Source organism: Quercus lobata, chromosome 2, assembly GCF_001633185.2.
Source record: "Quercus lobata isolate SW786 chromosome 2, ValleyOak3.0 Primary Assembly, whole genome shotgun sequence".
Classification (NCBI taxonomy): Eukaryota; Viridiplantae; Streptophyta; class Magnoliopsida; order Fagales; family Fagaceae; genus Quercus; species Quercus lobata.
The window spans coordinates 42446493-42463803 of NC_044905.1; the positions used below are offsets into that span (position 1 = coordinate 42446493).

The 17311-nt window shown below is 36.0% G+C and overlaps 4 protein-coding genes across 6 annotated transcripts; 2 read left to right on the top strand and 2 right to left on the bottom strand.

Moving 5' to 3' along the window:
* Positions 1–313: 313 nt before the first annotated feature.
* LOC115975657 (probable glycosyltransferase At3g07620) lies at positions 314–4478 on the bottom strand. 2 transcript variants are annotated; one of them, XM_031096537.1, is made up of 5 exons: positions 4392–4478; positions 3201–3893; positions 2983–3113; positions 1713–2061; positions 314–1293 (listed from the first exon to the last, which is right to left on the bottom strand). In XM_031096537.1, exons 1-5 carry the CDS (start codon positions 4428–4430, stop codon positions 616–618), a joined length of 1890 nt encoding a protein of 629 aa, XP_030952397.1. In that variant the 5' UTR covers positions 4431–4478; the 3' UTR covers positions 314–615. The 2 variants fall into 2 exon arrangements, with proteins under 2 accessions (XP_030952397.1, XP_030952398.1); XM_031096538.1 differs by having other exon boundaries at positions 3201–3944; positions 4392–4469.
* Positions 4479–4674: 196 nt separating this feature from the next.
* Positions 4675–7508, top strand: LOC115975656 (CRS2-associated factor 1, chloroplastic). The gene is made up of 5 exons (XM_031096536.1): positions 4675–5548; positions 5632–5759; positions 5873–6098; positions 6221–6348; positions 6442–7508. Exons 1-5 carry the CDS (start codon positions 4702–4704, stop codon positions 7444–7446), a joined length of 2334 nt encoding a protein of 777 aa, XP_030952396.1. The 5' UTR covers positions 4675–4701; the 3' UTR covers positions 7447–7508.
* On the bottom strand, positions 7502–11630 carry LOC115975658 (sugar transport protein 14). Of its 2 annotated transcripts, none has more exons than XM_031096541.1 (5): positions 11325–11630; positions 10747–10929; positions 9062–9384; positions 8288–8917; positions 7502–8194 (listed from the first exon to the last, which is right to left on the bottom strand). In XM_031096541.1, the coding sequence occupies exons 2-5, from the start codon at positions 10886–10888 to the stop codon at positions 7739–7741; spliced, it is 1551 nt and encodes a 516-aa protein (XP_030952401.1). In that variant the 5' UTR covers positions 10889–10929; positions 11325–11630; the 3' UTR covers positions 7502–7738. The 2 variants fall into 2 exon arrangements, with proteins under 2 accessions (XP_030952401.1, XP_030952400.1); XM_031096540.1 differs by having other exon boundaries at positions 11246–11630.
* A 4507-nt stretch (positions 11631–16137) lies between these two features.
* On the top strand, positions 16138–16857 carry LOC115964698. The gene has a single exon (XM_031083960.1). It carries the CDS (start codon positions 16138–16140, stop codon positions 16855–16857), a length of 720 nt encoding a protein of 239 aa, XP_030939820.1.
* The last annotated feature ends 454 nt before the right edge of the window (positions 16858–17311 follow it).

Below are 17311 nucleotides of genomic sequence, written 5' to 3' on the forward strand. Positions count from 1 at the left end.
AAACGTTAACAAGCTTCAGACCTTTAAACCCATTGATATGGCGGTCGGGTCGGGTGGCTCGGGTATTGGAGGAAGAGACCCGCACCCGATCCGCCGGAATCGGTTTTGGAAAGTAAGGACCTGCCGCCGACCGCCGGAGGAGTCGGGTCGGACGGAGGACGGTTCGGGTCCGGTCGGTTTGACCGGGTGGGTCGGATCTGCGGGTTGTTTGGACAGCCCTAATTTAGGGTATGTATCAGAACTCACTCATTACAACCAATCTGGATTCTGGGAACCTAGCTAGATAATCAATAGAAATACCAAAATTCACTGGTAGAATCACATTGGAGCTAAGAATTTTATATCCAATTAACAGGAGTATAGCAACAAGCTTTTAACAAAATTGATCAAAGAGTGACAACTAAGAGGCAGATTACACAAAGATGGTGCTCATGCCATAAGCTCTGTACATTTCAACTGTCAGTTTCATTTGGATCACAATGGCATAGAAGTGGTTGTATTGGCATACTTGAGTTACATCCCATGTTTCTGCATTTTGTCTTGTTTTGCCCTGGTCTTACCAGTTAATCTATAATTGGGCTTATCTTCTTTCTTTTCCAATATCAAGAACTCTTGTCACACTATCCCCTGGGGTTTTATCTGAAAAACTCTATTGTACCATACTGAGTGAAGCACCATATGAAATAAGTCATACTGCACAGGCTTTTTGTGCCAAAGGAAATGCTTTTGCACCTTTTTTACTCTCAACTGCATTGCAAGGTAATTCTCTTGTGGGATTGACAACAGAATGTTTCTCAAATTTGGGATATCTTTCTCTTGAATAAACACTGAAAATGCCTCCCAGTTTAACACCTCAAAGAAAGGAGGCACATAATTATCAGAAATTATGACTGGGACACATTCATAAAAAATGGATTCAACTACTCGAGGTGTATGAACCTCATAACCCCTGGCACAGATGCAGTACTTGCTGCTCTTCATGTACTCCCTGTAGATTTTCTTGCCTTCGATATCACGTGGCATTGGACCAAAAACTTTCATATCAGGTTCTTTATTTTCCCAGTACTGCAGCAGGATTGGTCGAACATAACCATGCATGCCTCCTGCAAAGAAGGCAAGAATATATCTTTGTGAAGGAGGTCTACCTCCAAGATCTTTTACTGGGTCCTCCACAGAACGTATATATGTAACTGGCAGAGTACTGTCCTTCCCTATTTTAAAGCCTTTCACAACGTTGGCATTGCAAAGAGATCTGATGCAATTACTCATATGCTGCCTTGTGACTTGGGAGGCCTGAAATTTCATATGATACATTAATTCATCTATTAGTCAGACTATTAAGGGGCTTCATTAGGATCAGGATAGCAGGGAACAATTCAGTACTGCTCATGCTTATCATAATTTTCTTAGTAAACCAGAGGTAAATCTGGGGGCGTTCATTATGTTGGAAATCTTACACAAAATTCCTATTACCTCAACATTCCAATTAAGGCATAATCTGTAAAGCAGGTAGGGTAGCTCATGGCTTGAGAAGTAATTTTGACCAGTGCTGGTCATTGCTCCCAATCAAATGTCCTGCCTAGACCAAACTACAAGGTGCATAAAATGAGCAAGCCATGGCCCAGAGCTACTTCTCCTTACAACAACAATCTCTCCATATACAATATTATCCAACAAAACTATAAAATATAAATGATGCACAGAAAGCATACCCAGTCATGACAAGCAACAAGAAAATGATCTACCCCACCAGTTCTGTTCCAGAAATGATATTTTCCTGCAATCAAGTCTATATAGTTCTTCAGATGTTTCTCTAGATCCTTCTGACCGTGTATATTTTTTCCAGAAAGTTCAGTCCTCAGCATTTGTGAACTAAAGGATAAGTAAAACAAGTGAGCTTTTCTGGGGTCCTTCACAACAAATTTTTTATTTCCCTCTATCAGTTTCATAAACCATCCTTCTGAGGCATAAATTCCCCTCATCCGTGGCTGATGAAATATGGGCTTTTCTCCTTCCCTATAGATATAAATTCTGAGTGTATGTTCCATCAAGTCATAACTCCTGCAAGTTGGACGTATAACATATTTAGCTTGGTTAATTTCAAAGGATGAACTTATAAAAAGAGGGCACAAGACAACGTGTCCCTTCAGTCAATAAGTACGATCAGGTGGAGCCTAGTGATTTTTTCAAGTAGTTTAGAAAATTACCAACATTTTCAATGGATTGAAAATTATCAAGATGTCAAAATATAAATATTCGTTCAATTATAATTCAGCATAGTCCTTGGAGTTGTAAAGAAAGGATTGATTCATTGACATAAATACAATTCACAGAGGTACATCTGTCATCGGTGGTCTTCATTCTTCAAATTGTATATAAAAAAAATAAATAAGTCAGTAATAATTATTGAATGAAATGGAAGAACCTGTCTATGGGAACAAGACTCTTTTCTGCTAAGTTTCTTCTTCTTAAGCCTACAATCAAAACTATTGAATGACATTATTGGTTTCTCAGTGCTTGTCACAGATATTGTTGGTCTTACCGGCCACAAACAGATAATGCTCTGAGTTTAAGAGAGAGCCCTCCCACCCCAAAACAACAACAAAACCTTAGTCCCAAAATTTTTGGGTCAATTACGGATCCTCAACAGATTAGTTCAGATCAGCCAAATATATATTTTTTCCTACATTCCATTCTATTATATTCGAAGTCATAGCCTCTGTTATTTCCTTAATTCACATTTCCTTTTTAACAACTTCAACTAATGTTATTTTTGGTCTTCCTCTAACTTTTTTTGTTCTCTTAACTTGATACAATTACTCTTTCTTATCGGTGCATTAATCTGGTTTACAACTAGTCATAAAAGTATTAGTCTGGTTTAAACATCAATGAATCTGTACGCCTAATTCACTAAAATTTAAGAAAATTAGGCATAATAGAAAATACTATATACTAAACATATATAAATAAAAATGAATATACCTTTTAAACATAGAAACATTTCGAAAAAGAGAAGCATAAAGCCCTGGTGTATTCCTTATCACAGGAGCATTCTCAATCTGTAATTTTGCGGATAGGAGTTCACGATCATGTACAGAAAACCACCTTGGTCTCTATCAATAATAAGAATTTAAGTTAAAAAATCTAGAAAACTTAACCAATTCACTGTTCATATTGAAACCTCATTGCTAGTGTCATACCGCATAATGAGAAGACACATGACCGTTAAGCAATATTGAGTTCATCTGAGATATGGATATTGGCGGCTTCTCCCACCTCTTCAATACCGAACTAGAAATACTTGTCATTGTAGAATTATTGTTGAAGGTGATGGAAACAAGTTGCAGTGGCTTCATCTTTCTATCCTTGGGTTGGCATCCCTCAGTTTGTTTAACGTTGCGCACTGAAGATACAGAATTCTTGTCAGCAATTAATGAGTCTAAAGTCCTTGAATCTGCATCAGAGCTTCCCATGCCCTTTGTAGAAATTCTTTGTGATACAATTGACAAGATACCAGCTTGATTTTGAACATTGCTCAATGTTAACTTTGTGCTTGCTTTAGGGTCATCTTTCTCAAGTTTGAAATCCTTGACCTTGTTAACTGCAGCTGGATCATTGCGTTTATCTGGTTCTTTTGTTTCTTTCTCATACCCAGTTTCTTTACCAGAAGTATCATCAAGAACAAAAGATTTATTTGATTGTGAACTGCTTAAAACTGTGGCATTGCGAACCCCCATAACTATTGAAACCTTATTAGAGGGATATAAAGAAAATGTTCTGCCATAGAGAAGTGCAAAAGCAAAACACTGAGAAACGACCAAACCAGCAATTACTACGATTCCAATGATCAACAGAAGTTTCCAGATCGTTAAGTGACATAGCCGCCGCTGCCTCTGGGCAAGGACAGCAATATCCATATATTATAAGAATTTGAGCTCACTTCACTAGATTGCAGAATGATCAGATATCAATCAAGCAAAAGCAGTTAAATTTATACTAGTAAAAATCATAATAGGGCTTTCCAGAACAGAAGAACAAATTTAAAAGATTGGAAGAATAAAAACTAACAAGTGAAATTCCATTTAAAAAAAAATCCTAAGCACGTCGTCTTTCTTTAACAACATAAATAAATAAATAAATAAAACCGACATTAATTAGCCAATCATGCATTGCATTTCCAAATTGAACAATGGAATGTCTATATTCATTTCCACATTGATTGGGTGATACACATATGGTTTGTAAAACCAATAATAAAAATCAACAGAACAATGGGGCAAAGGCAATGAAGCACAAACATTTCAGAAGTGGGTGCTTACTAGACAAGGAAACAATTACAACCATTTATTTATTTTATTTCATAAAGAAAAGTTGGGAATCAAGAAAAGTACGTGTGGCTGTGGAGGAGGGCCTTCTTCACTAATCTTCATGGTTCACCCAACCCCCAACTACCATTGCAATTCTATATTTACTGAAGAAAGAAAGTAACAACTCTCAACTCTCAAGTGAAGACTGTCTGTCTGTCTACTTTTACAGTTACCAGAAAGAAAGTACCCTTGTTGTTTCAGAATATTACGCCGAAGCCACTGACACAAAGCAAAAAGACTGTTTCCTCCCTGCACTGCACTCAGCTCAGCTCACTCGCTCTCTTATTAGTAGTACTGTAGTAACTAAGTATTATTATTTATTATTATTATTATTATGGCGCTAAAATGTCCTATCCTCCTGTTCCCAATTCTGGCGCCACTACCGGAAAACCACCGGCCGTCCACGGAGGTGAGGTTCTCCCGCTGGAACAACGCCAACGCCGAGAAATTCGAAGACCGGCGTCGAGCACAGAAGGAAATCGAAGACGATATCCGCCTCCAGCGCCGCTTCAACTCTGCCAGCCGAATCACCAATAATCACGAAGCTACCACTATCACTACCACTAACAACAGCGAAACTTTCAAATCCATTGGCACACCTTCCTCTCCTTCCTCCCCTTCCATCCCAGGCAAAAAATCCAAGTACTCCAAAAACCCTAACCCTAACCCTAGCTCCTCCGATTCCCACCCTGCCTTTCGCCAAATCCACAGAGCAACTAATCCAAGGCTACCACTTCCAGTACAATCCCAATCCCAAGCCAAAGCCAAAGCCAATGTGACCATCGCAGACGACGGCGTTTCATATATCATAGACGGAGCTCCGTTTGAGTTCAAGTACAGTTACACCGAGACGCCCAAAGCGAAGCCTGTAAAGCTACGAGAACCGCCGTATGTGCCGTTTGGGCCCAGCACGATGCCTCGGCCGTGGACTGGGCGGGCCCCATTGCCACCTAGCAAGAAGAAGCTCAAGGAGTTTGATTCATTCAAGCTTCCTCCGCCACACAAGAAGGGCGTCAAACCGGTCCAGGCGCCCGGCCCATTCTTGGCCGGGTCGGGTCCCCCCCTCCTCCGGTACGTCAAGCCCAGGTCCAGGGAGGAGATATTGGGCGAGCCGTTGAGTAAAGAGGAAATCAACGATTTGGTGAATCGGTGCATGAAAACCTCACGACAATTGAATATAGGTATTTTTAATTCTTTGAATAAATTAAAATACTAGTAGTATTTATATATATATTGTTAAGTAGTTGTTTGTTATTATTGTTAGGGAGAGATGGTTTGACACATAACATGTTGGATAACATACATGCTCACTGGAAGCGGCGGAGAGTATGCAAGATAAAATGCAAGGGAGTGTGTACAGTCGACATGGACAATGTGCGCGACCAATTGGAGGTGCTTTTTCATGATTCTTCTACTTCTCAAACCTTTCCTTTCCTTTGGAATTATGTGTGTGATTGTCAATACTAATTGTGTACAATCTTTGAGTTGTTAATTATGAATGACAGGAAAGAACCTGGGGGAAGGTTATTTCTAGTAAAGGTGGAGTGATATACCTTTTCCGAGGAAGAAACTACAACTATAGAACTCGTCCCCGCTTTCCTCTCATGCTGTGGAAACCTATTCCCCCTGTATATCCAAGGCTCATTCAGCGGGTTCCTCAGGGTCTAACACTCGAAGAAGCAACTGAAATGCGCAAAAAGGGACGGAAACTTATTCCAATATGCAAACTAGGTATCTTCCTTATCTCCCAACTCAAGTGAGTCTTTTGTTGTTTAGAGTTTACAATAATATAAACATTCATTTTTTCTCCCCAGTAAAGTAAGAATTTTATTTTTGGTTTGTATGGCTCGCAGGGAAAAATGGTGTGTACTGTGACCTAGTAAAAAATGTCAGAGAGGCATTTGAAGAGTGTGAACTAGTGCGTATAAATTGTCAAGGGGTGAATGGGAGTGACTACCGAAGAATAGGTGCTAAACTCAAGGTCTGGGAAATTTTTCTTTCTTATATTACTTCGCTCTTTAATCAAAGTTCAAAAAGGTTAAAAATGTTTCCCTTAAATTCTTTTTGACTGCAGGATCTTGTCCCATGTGTGCTTATATCATTTGAACATGAGCACATACTTATGTGGAGAGGAGGAAATTGGAAGTCTTCCCTCCCAAAACTAGATAACGATCATGAGGAAGCCCAAAAATCCAATGTCAATGAGGGCCAAGAGGTATCAGCAATCTCACTGAAAGATGCGAGTCTCAAAACAATTGAAACCAGCGTGTCACCTATGGACACGGTAGAGGCAAGTGAGGATCTATCCTCATTAGAAAATGTTAAGCCATCTGTTAGTGCTGATGCGGCTTCAGATGTGAGGAACACATATAAAAGTGAAACCTTATCCAATATCACAGGCTGCTGTTCTGATGATGGACCACGACCTAGGAGGAATGGCTGCAATAGTGAAACCATGTTGGTTTCCACCAATGTCAATGATAATTCAGAGCCTATGAGCAATAAATCTGGAAGTGATGCCATATTGGATAAAGCAGGCTGCACTTACAAAGGACTTCAGACAATAACAATGGGATATGGCATCAATGCAGGAACCTTAGGGATCACTGGAAGTAGGGTGGAAGCCCTTCTAGTGGATGCTACTACTCATGACAGGCTGCTAGATGTTTCAGAAGAGGCTGATCTCAATAAGCCTGCAAGGTTGAGTGCACCCTGCATAGCGGGAGTTCTCCTACTGCAAAAGCAAGCTGTTGAAAATGGGAGTGCAGTTATTTTGGATGGTTCTTCCTTGGATGCGGATGTTATTTATCAAACAGCAGTTACCTTTGCCCAGTCTGCCCCACCTGGTCCTGTTTTTAGGCATCGACCAAGAAAGGTAGCAGTTCAAAAGCTGAAGGAGGTAGTGGGACAAGAAACTGGAGATTTGAAAGTGATGAATAACATACGAGATCCTTCAGGAAAAAAAAGCGAGAACAAGAGTTCTAATGTCAAAAGACACAATGATTTTGATGAACTTTATCAAGATGTAGTACCACATGGAAGCTTAAGAGTAGATGAACTTGCTAAACTATTGGCATAAAGGATGTGTTCTGAGATGTAAAATTACATAAATTTTGTTGCTTGATCCAAATTTGAAAGAATGGACGAAAAAATAAACCAACCAGAAAATTTTGATACATAGTCTTATATATATGTGTTAGACATCTCCCAGAGGTCCTACATACACACATTGATATTCGATCCTCGAAACTTTTTAAATTCAACACCAGGTTTACATAATTTACGAAAAATTAATGCATTCAAAATACATAAGTATGCTTCCAAGAAACAACTTGTATCAATAAAATCAGGAAACATTTTCCTAGAAAAGTTTAAACTTGTCCTCCAGATTTTCCGTTCAAGTCTGTGGCTTCCTCACCTTCATTTACTATATTCTTCCAGAACCAGTGAGTTTTCCAGAGAAGATATATCTCCTCAATTGGAACTTGCTTTGTTTCTGGCAAGAGGAAGTAGATGAAGCTACTCATGATGAGAATTAAGCCAGCAAATAGTAAGAAAATTCCATATTGCAGATGACACAGTGCCGCAAGGAAGCACTGCGCTATCAATGCTGTAAAGAAGAGGTTGACACAGACCACAACACTCTGACCAGCGGACCTTGTCTCTAACGGGAAGAGCTCGCTAGGAACTAGCCACCCGAGAGGGCCCCAAGACCTTCCATAACCCAAGACAAACAAGCAGATCACAAGAACAAGAAAGATGCCGATTCCTTTTGGGAGGATTTCTCCTGTTCCAAACTTCAAAGCCAGAGTTATTGCCACACACACCTGCAGAGATCAAACACACTTGTGTGAGTACTTATGCCAGTGAAGTTTCTTTAGAAAAGAGTTGAGGGACAAAAAACATGAAAGTGCAATTACCAAGCAGATCATCATTTCACAACCAGCTTCCAGGAAGAAAGCTCTTCTACCAAACTTATCCACCAATGCCATTGATATAAGTGCACCAACAACAAGTGCTCCGCTGGTGAAAATGGATGAATATAGAGATGCATCTGAGCCAAAACCCAAGCTTTGGAATATGACAGGTGCATAGAAGAGTATAGAGTTCATGCCAGTGAGTTGTTGGAATGCTGGGATCCCCAAAGCCCCTATTACCAACTGGGGACGATTCCTCCTTGCTAGGAGATTCCTGAATGGCTTTTTCACTGCTCTTGCTGCATTGCTTGCATCAATGAGATCAGCAAACTCTGCGTCAACTTTGTTGGTACCTCGGACTTTCTCCAATACAATTCTTGCTTCTTCTAATCTGCCTTGTTCTACAAGACTGTTGGGGGTCTCAGGAAGGAAAATACCCCCAATAAACATAAGAGTTGCTGGGACTGTAGCCAAACCAAGAGATAATCTCCAGCCCCATGGATGGATCTTTTCAGTACCATAATTTATTAAGTTTGCAATCAGAATCCCCAAGCAAGTAGTTAATTGAAACAGTTGATTAACTGCTCCTCTGACTTTTGCAGGAGCCATCTCTGAAAGATACAAGGGAACAGCCTGTACCATCGGAAGAAAGCAGTTTGTGAATGAGAAGTTGCTTCAATATATATATATATATATATATTTCAAGTTTCTTTGTTAATTCTTCTATTAAAAAAAAAAAAAAAAAATTCTTTGTTAATTGTTGAGAATCAGGCTTACTTGATTTCCAAATCCAATGCCAACACCAAGTAAGATTCTACCAATTATCAGCATTGCAATGTTCACTGAAGCAGCATTAACTACTGCTCCTAAGAAGAAACTGGTTGCACCAACAAGGATACTGCCTCTCCTGCCCCATGTTCTAGTTACATGGGAAGCTGCAAATGTGGAGACTAGGCCCGCAAAGTATAGAGAGGATGTAAAGAGAGTGAGGATCTGATTGTCATATTTACAGTAATCGGTTTCATTGAGATGTTTTTGCTTCCTTCTATAAATGGAAGGGAAGAAATCCTTAAGGAAATCATCCATGGAAGTTACTCCACCTGAAATCAGCATAAAGCATTTCAATTCCTAATGATATATGGGAAGAGTTTCTTTCCTCTTTTCCTTTTTCCCCTCATGTTGTAAACTGAAAAATAAAGTATCTTTTTTCTTTCTGTTTTGTAAATAGGAATTAAGAAAATAATGACATTCACATACAATAGAGAGTGTGGTATCTATCTCCCCAAGCATGGGAAATAAAGATTCTTATAGATCTGTTTTGTTTGTTTTGATAAAAAAAGAATTCAGTAAAAGGGATATGTGCAACGGTAGGTGAGGCTGCACGTCATGAAGCTATTTTGAAGGTCTTTAACACATGAACTAGCTATTCCAAACCTACTTTCTGGAAAATGGAATCCATGAGATCATAATGTAGCTGCCATGTGTGTTCCATTAATATTCCTATGGTTTTGGTTCAAAAGATGGAAAAATGGAATTACTGATAATTAATATGATTTATTTATTTTGGTTTAAAAAAATGAGACCATAGAAAAGGTAGCTTGTAATGTATGCATTAACTCTTATGCCCATATCACAGAATTTTTTTCTTTTTCTTTTTTAAGAAAATATTTGAAGGAATTAATTTTTATTAGTAGTATATGCCTATATGGATAGGCACAATAATTTTTTTTTAAAAGAAAAATCATGAAATATTTTTAAAATCATAGATACACATAATTAGTTATGTAAAATATTAATTATAAAAATTATTAATGTTGGATCAATACACACACATATATATATATATATATATATATAATAATGATGTAGCCAAAAAAAAAACTTGTAAGAGAGCGACTTCAGTGAAAAAAAATTGGAACTAATTCATAGAGTGGTAATTTGCCAAAAAAAAAAAAAAAATTTGAAGGGTTCCGGTGGAAAATCCTAGGCACTACCATTTTTCTTTACCCACATTTTCTCTTCTACCAAACGAGAGAAAAGAAAAACATAATTCATGCTCCATTTTCCTTCCCCTCTCTCTTTCTTCACCCCACCATGTGCCTCCAACACCAAAAGGAGGCTCAAAATTTTTTTTTTCTTTTTTCCCAAATCTCTCAAGTCAAAATTTCAAATGAATCTCACTAGTATCACCAACCTTTATATGATTTAAAAATCTATGATTTGTTTGGGTGATATTGACTAATATCATGATGTTAATTACAATTATTATCATTCTCTTTTTTGTGCTTTTCTTTCTAATTATAAAAATAACAATAATGCAAACAATATCATCAACAGCAAAAACAACATAACCCGTATGTTATATAAGAATGAAAACCCAGAACAAAAGAACAGGCCAAAAGTTTTAACATAAATTGTGAGTCAATGAAACGAAAGAACAAAAAAAAAAAAAAAAACCTCACCTGAAACACCAAGATCATACCCAAAAAGAGACCCTCCAAGAGCTGCAACTATGCAAGCAAAGACGAAATATCCAGTAATTTTGTACTCATACAGATGGGCCCTCTTAAGAGCGCTTTGATCTACCGCAAATCCACCTGCCATCTCTCAAGAGTTTCTTGAGGATCTTTATCTTTGCAAAGAATCTGTTTTTAAATGAACAGAAAAGTTCAGAATATATGTTTATATAAACACTGACAGCTAGGAAAAAACATCACAGCTAGAGTCAATCAATCAAATAAGGTCAAGTAAAGAAACAAAGCTCAATAAATGTTAGTATTTAAATTTTCAAACCCATTGATTGATTATACTACTACATATGTAAAACAAAAGTAGTAGGAAAGATAAGAATATGTGTATGACAATAACATACATTGACTATATGTATTTATTTTATTTATCATATAATTTAATGCATATAAAAACATATTCATTTTCATGGAATCTTTGGTAATACGTTACCAGGATTTACACAAACAAATAAATAGAGATAGAGAAACAAAGACACCGCCACTTTAATGCCAGCGCCAGAAATCCTTATCTTTGCAAAATAGATGCTTCTTTCCTCAGCTTCAGAGATATATATATTGGTTACAATGATTTAAACAGACTAATCGGATGGATATATTTAGACATAGCTCTGCTGTTCTCTCCATCTCTTTCTCTAATGCTAAACCAAATACCATTCTCTCACAGTTGTGTTCTTCCTCTAAATTATCTTCCTTTTTTCTTCCTATAATTTAGCAGAGATTTCGGTTCACACTGCCAATCCTCTCTAATTTTGTTAGTGGATAAGAAGAGATTACACAATTAAATGTACACACCGTTGATCCTAACCTTCTAAAATTCTTAAGCTAACGTCCTATCCCAAAATGAAAATAAATAAATACAATTCTAAGATTACCTATCATCAAAAAAAAAAAAAAAAAACAATTCTAAGATTAAATGAATGGCTTAGATTTTTTCACAATCATTATTATTTTTAAAGAAAAAAATAATATTTTTTAAATAGTGTTGATTCTATATTATTTTCAAGGATAATAACTTCACATGACATATTAGGGTCACCACCATACACAATATGGATAAAAAAGATAAGAACTTTTGACTAATCCTGTTTTTCAGTTGACAATTTGTTAAAAAAAAACTTGGAATGCTAATCTTATCCGCCTTGTTTAAGTATTTGCCTGTTGCCAAGTTGTCATGGTTCAGCATTTTTAGCTGTATTCAAACATATCCTAAACTCTATCAAAGATAGATATGGCTAAAACCTAAATTTGGGATTCAAAAGTTTTGACCGAGTTACTGATGCATGATATTGTTGAAAAGGTCTCTTTTTCTTTATTTCTTTATATATATATATATATATATATATATATATATATATATATATTTATATTTTTTTTTGGTAAACTATATATATTTATATAACACCTATCTCTTTGCTCGCTAGCCGCAAATACAACATCATGTCAACGATCATTGCACCCCAAGTCCAAGAATAGAAGAGCCAGAGAAAGTTCTACCATTATTTTAATATAATCATCACAATCCTATAATATTTTGATATGATCACAATCCTATATAATACTAGTCTCTAAGCATATGCATTACTTATACTCAAAGGCTCTTCTATTTTTTTAGGTAAAAGTTACATATATTATAATTTGAAATATATATATATATATATATATCATATCATACACTATATAATAAAAGTTGGACTTAGAAGTTGTGGTTACGCCAAATGACTTTACTAAATTGAAGAAATATTTTTAGATTTTTCAATAAATTCATTCACTTAAGTTTTTAGATAAAAACAATTTTTTTTTATCAACTTTTTTGGATAAATTAACAATAAGTGTTCTAATGAACTTCTTCTTAAAAAAAAAAAAAAAATTATAAAATAACAATTTTACTGGCTTACATTAGTATATTTTTTTTTTTTGGGAATAAACATTTATCCTACATCATCTATTTCCTTAATAATAGAGTAACAAATTTAAAAGTATTATTTTTTCTTCTCAAAATTTTTTTCTTTTGTAATAAATAACAAAAAAGAAAAGCTAATATTTATTAACTTTAACGTAATCTATAAAAAAAAAAAAAAAAATCTAATAACATTAACTATTTTTTTGGGATTAAAAAAAAAAAAAACTAATATGTAATTAACATAAACTTCTTAATTACGTAAACTCATTTTTCTTGCTGTTCTTATTAAGTTATCAATTTCTTCACAACTTAAAATTATCTAATATAAAAGTGGGGGTATATATACTGTTTGGTATATTTTTCCCTTTTCCTACTATACGATTTCTTGATGTATTCTTTCCTTCTCATCCTTACCTTACCTATGAAACTTGCATGTATGTATTTGCCTTCTTCTTTTGGTTTTTCATAAATTTCCCTTCTTTATTTTTTTTTCATCAAATTGAATATGTTTTGTGTGCAGGTGGCCTTTTGTTTAAGTTATTTTTGTTAACTTTGATCTAATTTATATGCTTATTATGGTCTTCAGAATCAATTGTATATTTTCCATGAAAACTAAAAAATTAATTTTAACAAAAATCTTATTCACTTTTTGAAAGATTTGTTTTTCCAATATGTTTAGATCCCACAGGTAGCCATGAGATGAAGATTTGAGCATCCAAAACTATGATAATGAACACCACTGCACAAAGAATGGAGACAGAAAATTGATTAAATATAAAAAGGGTGATGTAAAAACAATGGATATTTAAGATGATGTGAAATCTCCATGACTTCGCTGCCTCCCCCTTGTTGTCAAAGTTAATTCAATTTTCATGTGAGTATATATACTTTAACTCTAATTCCAGATTTTTTTTAATGTTTAGAAATTAATATTCTTTGTAATTACTGAATTCAGAGTATCTTTGTGTCTATTTATTTATGTGTGTGTTATTGTGAATTTTTCTTTCAATTTTTTTTTTAATCTTATAAATTTGGGTAGTTTTAATTTGTAAATTCAGGATGATTGCTTGGAGTTAAAGTAAAAATATTAGGTCAATTTTAATCATAATTCATGCAATAGTAGGGTGTTAGATGTTGATATTAATTTTATGCTTATTTACATTAATTAACATAAACATCTTAGCATGTTTAGTGTTGATATTAATTTGACACTTTGAGATGCAAGTGCTTCATTGTAATTAAATATAAATGTTATTATGCCTGTATGTTATAATATTATTTGTTGTTCCTCACCCTATTTCACCTTAATTGGTATTTGAATAAGTAAAAGTTATCTCTTAGTCCAATTGGGTATAGCATTTCTCTTCAATCATTAATTAGTGTTTATCAATAAAATTATTCATGTTATAAGTTTATGACCAAAACTATGCAAAGCCCGACCCGTTTACTACTAAAAGCTATTAGAAATTTAAAACTTGCCGTAATCTTTAAAATATTTTTACTATTTTATTTGTTATTAAATTTAATTATATTATAAATATATATATATATATATATATATATGTAAGGACTGAAATGGGATTGGATCCGAAATAGGATTGGGTTCTAGCCTAAGCGGCCCAAACAATAAATTTGTAGAGCGTGGATGAAAAAACTAGATCTATTCCAGAAGAAAAACGATTAAATTTGGTAATGAAAGACTGTTAGACACAAGTAGAATGAGAAAATCCATCCTCGGAGTAACTCGAGGAGTTTATATTATATTGTCTTCTTGAACCATAAAATTATACCAGGGTTCACAGTCTTGTCATCCAATTACTTGATTGTTTTTTGGTCCTTCTTTTTATTACATCTTTCCATGTTATATACTACGATCTTGATATCATCCCTACCATACATGTGTAGGTTAGATTCGGGTAACTCCTGCCTGTCCCATCCAACACCTCCCAGAACCATCAACTAGTAGCTGTAAGGCTGTTTGATCACTGTTCAGGCATCACTTCCACATTAATGCGGCCAGAGAGTTGGTTGGGAGTCATTTAATGCGGAGGTAGTAGCTTTTTGAAGATATTTGTTGCCTTTCTCCTTTCTTATCCCTTGTCTAACGTCTAACTCTTAGTGGTGATGTAACTTCGAAGAAAACCCATGATGATATGACACTCTTACCGACCTCGGGCACTTGCTGCCGAGATGGCTTCTATCCTCGAACACTCGTTGGACTTATCTCATATTATTTCTACTCTTCTCTTTACTCTGTTCTCCTTATAATCTTATCTGGACTTCCTCGGATGATCTAATGTCCTCAGATCGGGCCATAGGCCCAGTTAGCACAACCTTAACAGTACCTCCTGATTAATTGGCCCCCACAATATATATTAAAATTTATATATAATTCTTTTATTAAGCCGTGCATTGCACAGGCATAATACTAGTATATATATATTTCAAACAAAATAAAAAGGATAAATTTTAGAGATATTTTGAACGTGTATTTGAAAGTGATATATTGCTATAGAGAAAAGTTTGGATAGGAAATATAAGATAAATTTGAGTGGGAAAGAATGCTAAATTTTCGGAGTTTTCTTAGTTTATATATATATATATATATTATACAAGATAGAAATTCCATTTTAGTCTAATCTAAGTGTATATGTTTGTAAAACTCTCTCTCGAAAACTTGAACCTTGGCATTTACCTCCCACATCCCTCAAGTACTTATACTTATGGAGTGACTATTGCGACAAGAGTGTGCAGTGGTTACTTTAATTTTTTAAATGGGTTTTTTTTTTTTTTACTTTTATTCAAATGAAAAATGAATAAAAAAAAAGCTAAATTTTAGGGAATAAAAAGATGAAAGTAAAGAAAACAAATCCTAAATTTTAGGAGTTTTCTTTTTTAATTCAAAATGAAATTTGTTATTTGACATTTATGACCCTGTTTTTAAAAGAAGTTACATTTCATTAATGAGAGTATTTTTGAACTATATAAAAGTTCAATTCAAAGAGGAGAATCCTCTTATAGATGGTATAGATAATCACAATTCCAATTGTTAATAAGGAATAATATGATATCTACTTCTTTTTTTTTAACATATAATCATAATTTTTTTTTTTTTATGATACCTACTTAATTAGTGTAATACAAAAGGTGTATAAGTGTAACATAATAACTTCTTGCCCAAACCCAGCAGTCATAACTATTCTTGCTTATACAGAATAAGTTTCTCTCGCGGCTAGGGTTTAAGGTTGACTCTTCCCACGGCTAGGGTTTAGGGTCTTCTCATCCCACGCATGTAGAATTTTGTACCTAACCTGGTTTAGGTTTCTTGTTCCCTTCAACCTTTAGCATTTGATTGGACGGTGGGGGCTGGTGGTCTGTTATGCGTTAGTTGTTTATGTTGTTGCTCTGGTTCCGTATCACCTATGGCTGGCCTTGAAGATTTGTGGTCACGGTTTTCCTTAACAGAGGAAGAAGAGGGCGGGGCAGAGGTGGTCCATCAAGAACCGGTAGTAATGCACCAGTTGGCTGGCAAGTTTTTCACTAAGCGCACTCTGAATGTCGATGTGGTGGCCCGTACATTTAAGCCGTTGTGGAAACTTGCTGGTGAACTCAAGATCCGAGATATCGGAGAGAGTATTCCGTTGTTCGAATTTGAAGATGTTCTTGACTTGGAGAGGGTGCTGGAATATGAGCCATGGTCTTTCGACAAGAGTTTGGTGGTTTTCAAAAAGGCGGCTGATGTGGAGTCTATCCCTTTCTTAGAGTTTGATCATGTCACGTTTCGGGTGCAAATTCATAACGTGCCTGAGAAAAGCTTGAATCATGAAACCGGTGAAACCATTGGTAGAAAGATAGGCTCAGTGCTCCAGGTTGCCGATACAGAGGATGATGGAGCAGGCAGAGAGTTTTTGCGAGTTCGAGTTGCGGTTGACATAACAAAACCTCTTCCACGCTGCTATAAGTTGTGGGCTGAAGGAAAACACATTGGCTGGGTTGGCATCCGCTATGAACGGTTACCCAATTTTTGCTATTGGTGTGGAAGGGTTTCGCATGGTGAGAGGGACTGTGAGGTGTGGCTGAGAGGGAAAGGGAGATTGAAAAGAGAGGATCAACAATATGGGGAGTGGATGCGGGCTGAATAGGTTCGACAGACGCGGAAGTCAGTGGCTGTGATATCAGGTAGTTCTCTCAGTCAAGCACCTTGGGGCAGAAAATATACTTCTTCATCAAGTAAGGGTGATGGACAAGCTACTGATAATTTTTCAGCATCCTCTAGACATGGTTCAAAGGGTGGTGCGACTTCTACAATGAGGGTAGATCAGCACAACCTTGAGAAGGGTGGTCCTAAGCTACGTAAAGAGGATTTTCTTAGGGCAAAGTTCAGGGACACAGTGATGGGATTGAAGGACATAGTGTCTGCTATTCCTCTCGGATTGAAAGGGGTGTGGTGGGTTTGACATTAAAGGAAGGAAATAATGGTGGTAACAGCTCTGCTAGTGGAATGAAGATTCGGCCAAGTCCTTTAGAGGATTGTACTAATCACAGTGTAGTAAAGTCTGTCCCTCTAAGAACATGGAAGAAAATTGCTCGTCTAAG

Coding starts and splice junctions, on each gene's coding strand:
- LOC115975657 (XM_031096537.1), bottom strand. CDS start 4,430: ATGAAGATTAGTGAAGAAGGCCCTCCTCCACAGCCACAC. Junction 3,114..3,200: donor ATGTGTCTTCTCATTATGCG/GTATGACACTAG, acceptor TATTATTGATAG/AGACCAAGGTGGTTTTCTGT. Junction 2,062..2,982: donor AATGTTTCTATGTTTAAAAG/GTATATTCATTT, acceptor TCCAACTTGCAG/GAGTTATGACTTGATGGAAC.
- LOC115975656 (XM_031096536.1), top strand. CDS start 4,702: ATGGCGCTAAAATGTCCTATCCTCCTGTTCCCAATTCTGGCGCCACTA. Junction 5,549..5,631: donor CTCACGACAATTGAATATAG/GTATTTTTAATT, acceptor TATTATTGTTAG/GGAGAGATGGTTTGACACAT. Junction 5,760..5,872: donor ATGTGCGCGACCAATTGGAG/GTGCTTTTTCAT, acceptor TATGAATGACAG/GAAAGAACCTGGGGGAAGGT.
- LOC115975658 (XM_031096541.1), bottom strand. CDS start 10,888: ATGGCAGGTGGATTTGCGGTAGATCAAAGCGCTCTTAAGAGGGCCCAT. Junction 9,385..10,746: donor GTATGATCTTGGTGTTTCAG/GTGAGGTTTTTT, acceptor TGCTGATTTCAG/GTGGAGTAACTTCCATGGAT. Junction 8,918..9,061: donor GCATTGGATTTGGAAATCAA/GTAAGCCTGATT, acceptor CCGATGGTACAG/GCTGTTCCCTTGTATCTTTC.
- LOC115964698 (XM_031083960.1), top strand. CDS start 16,138: ATGGCTGGCCTTGAAGATTTGTGGTCACGGTTTTCCTTAACAGAGGAA.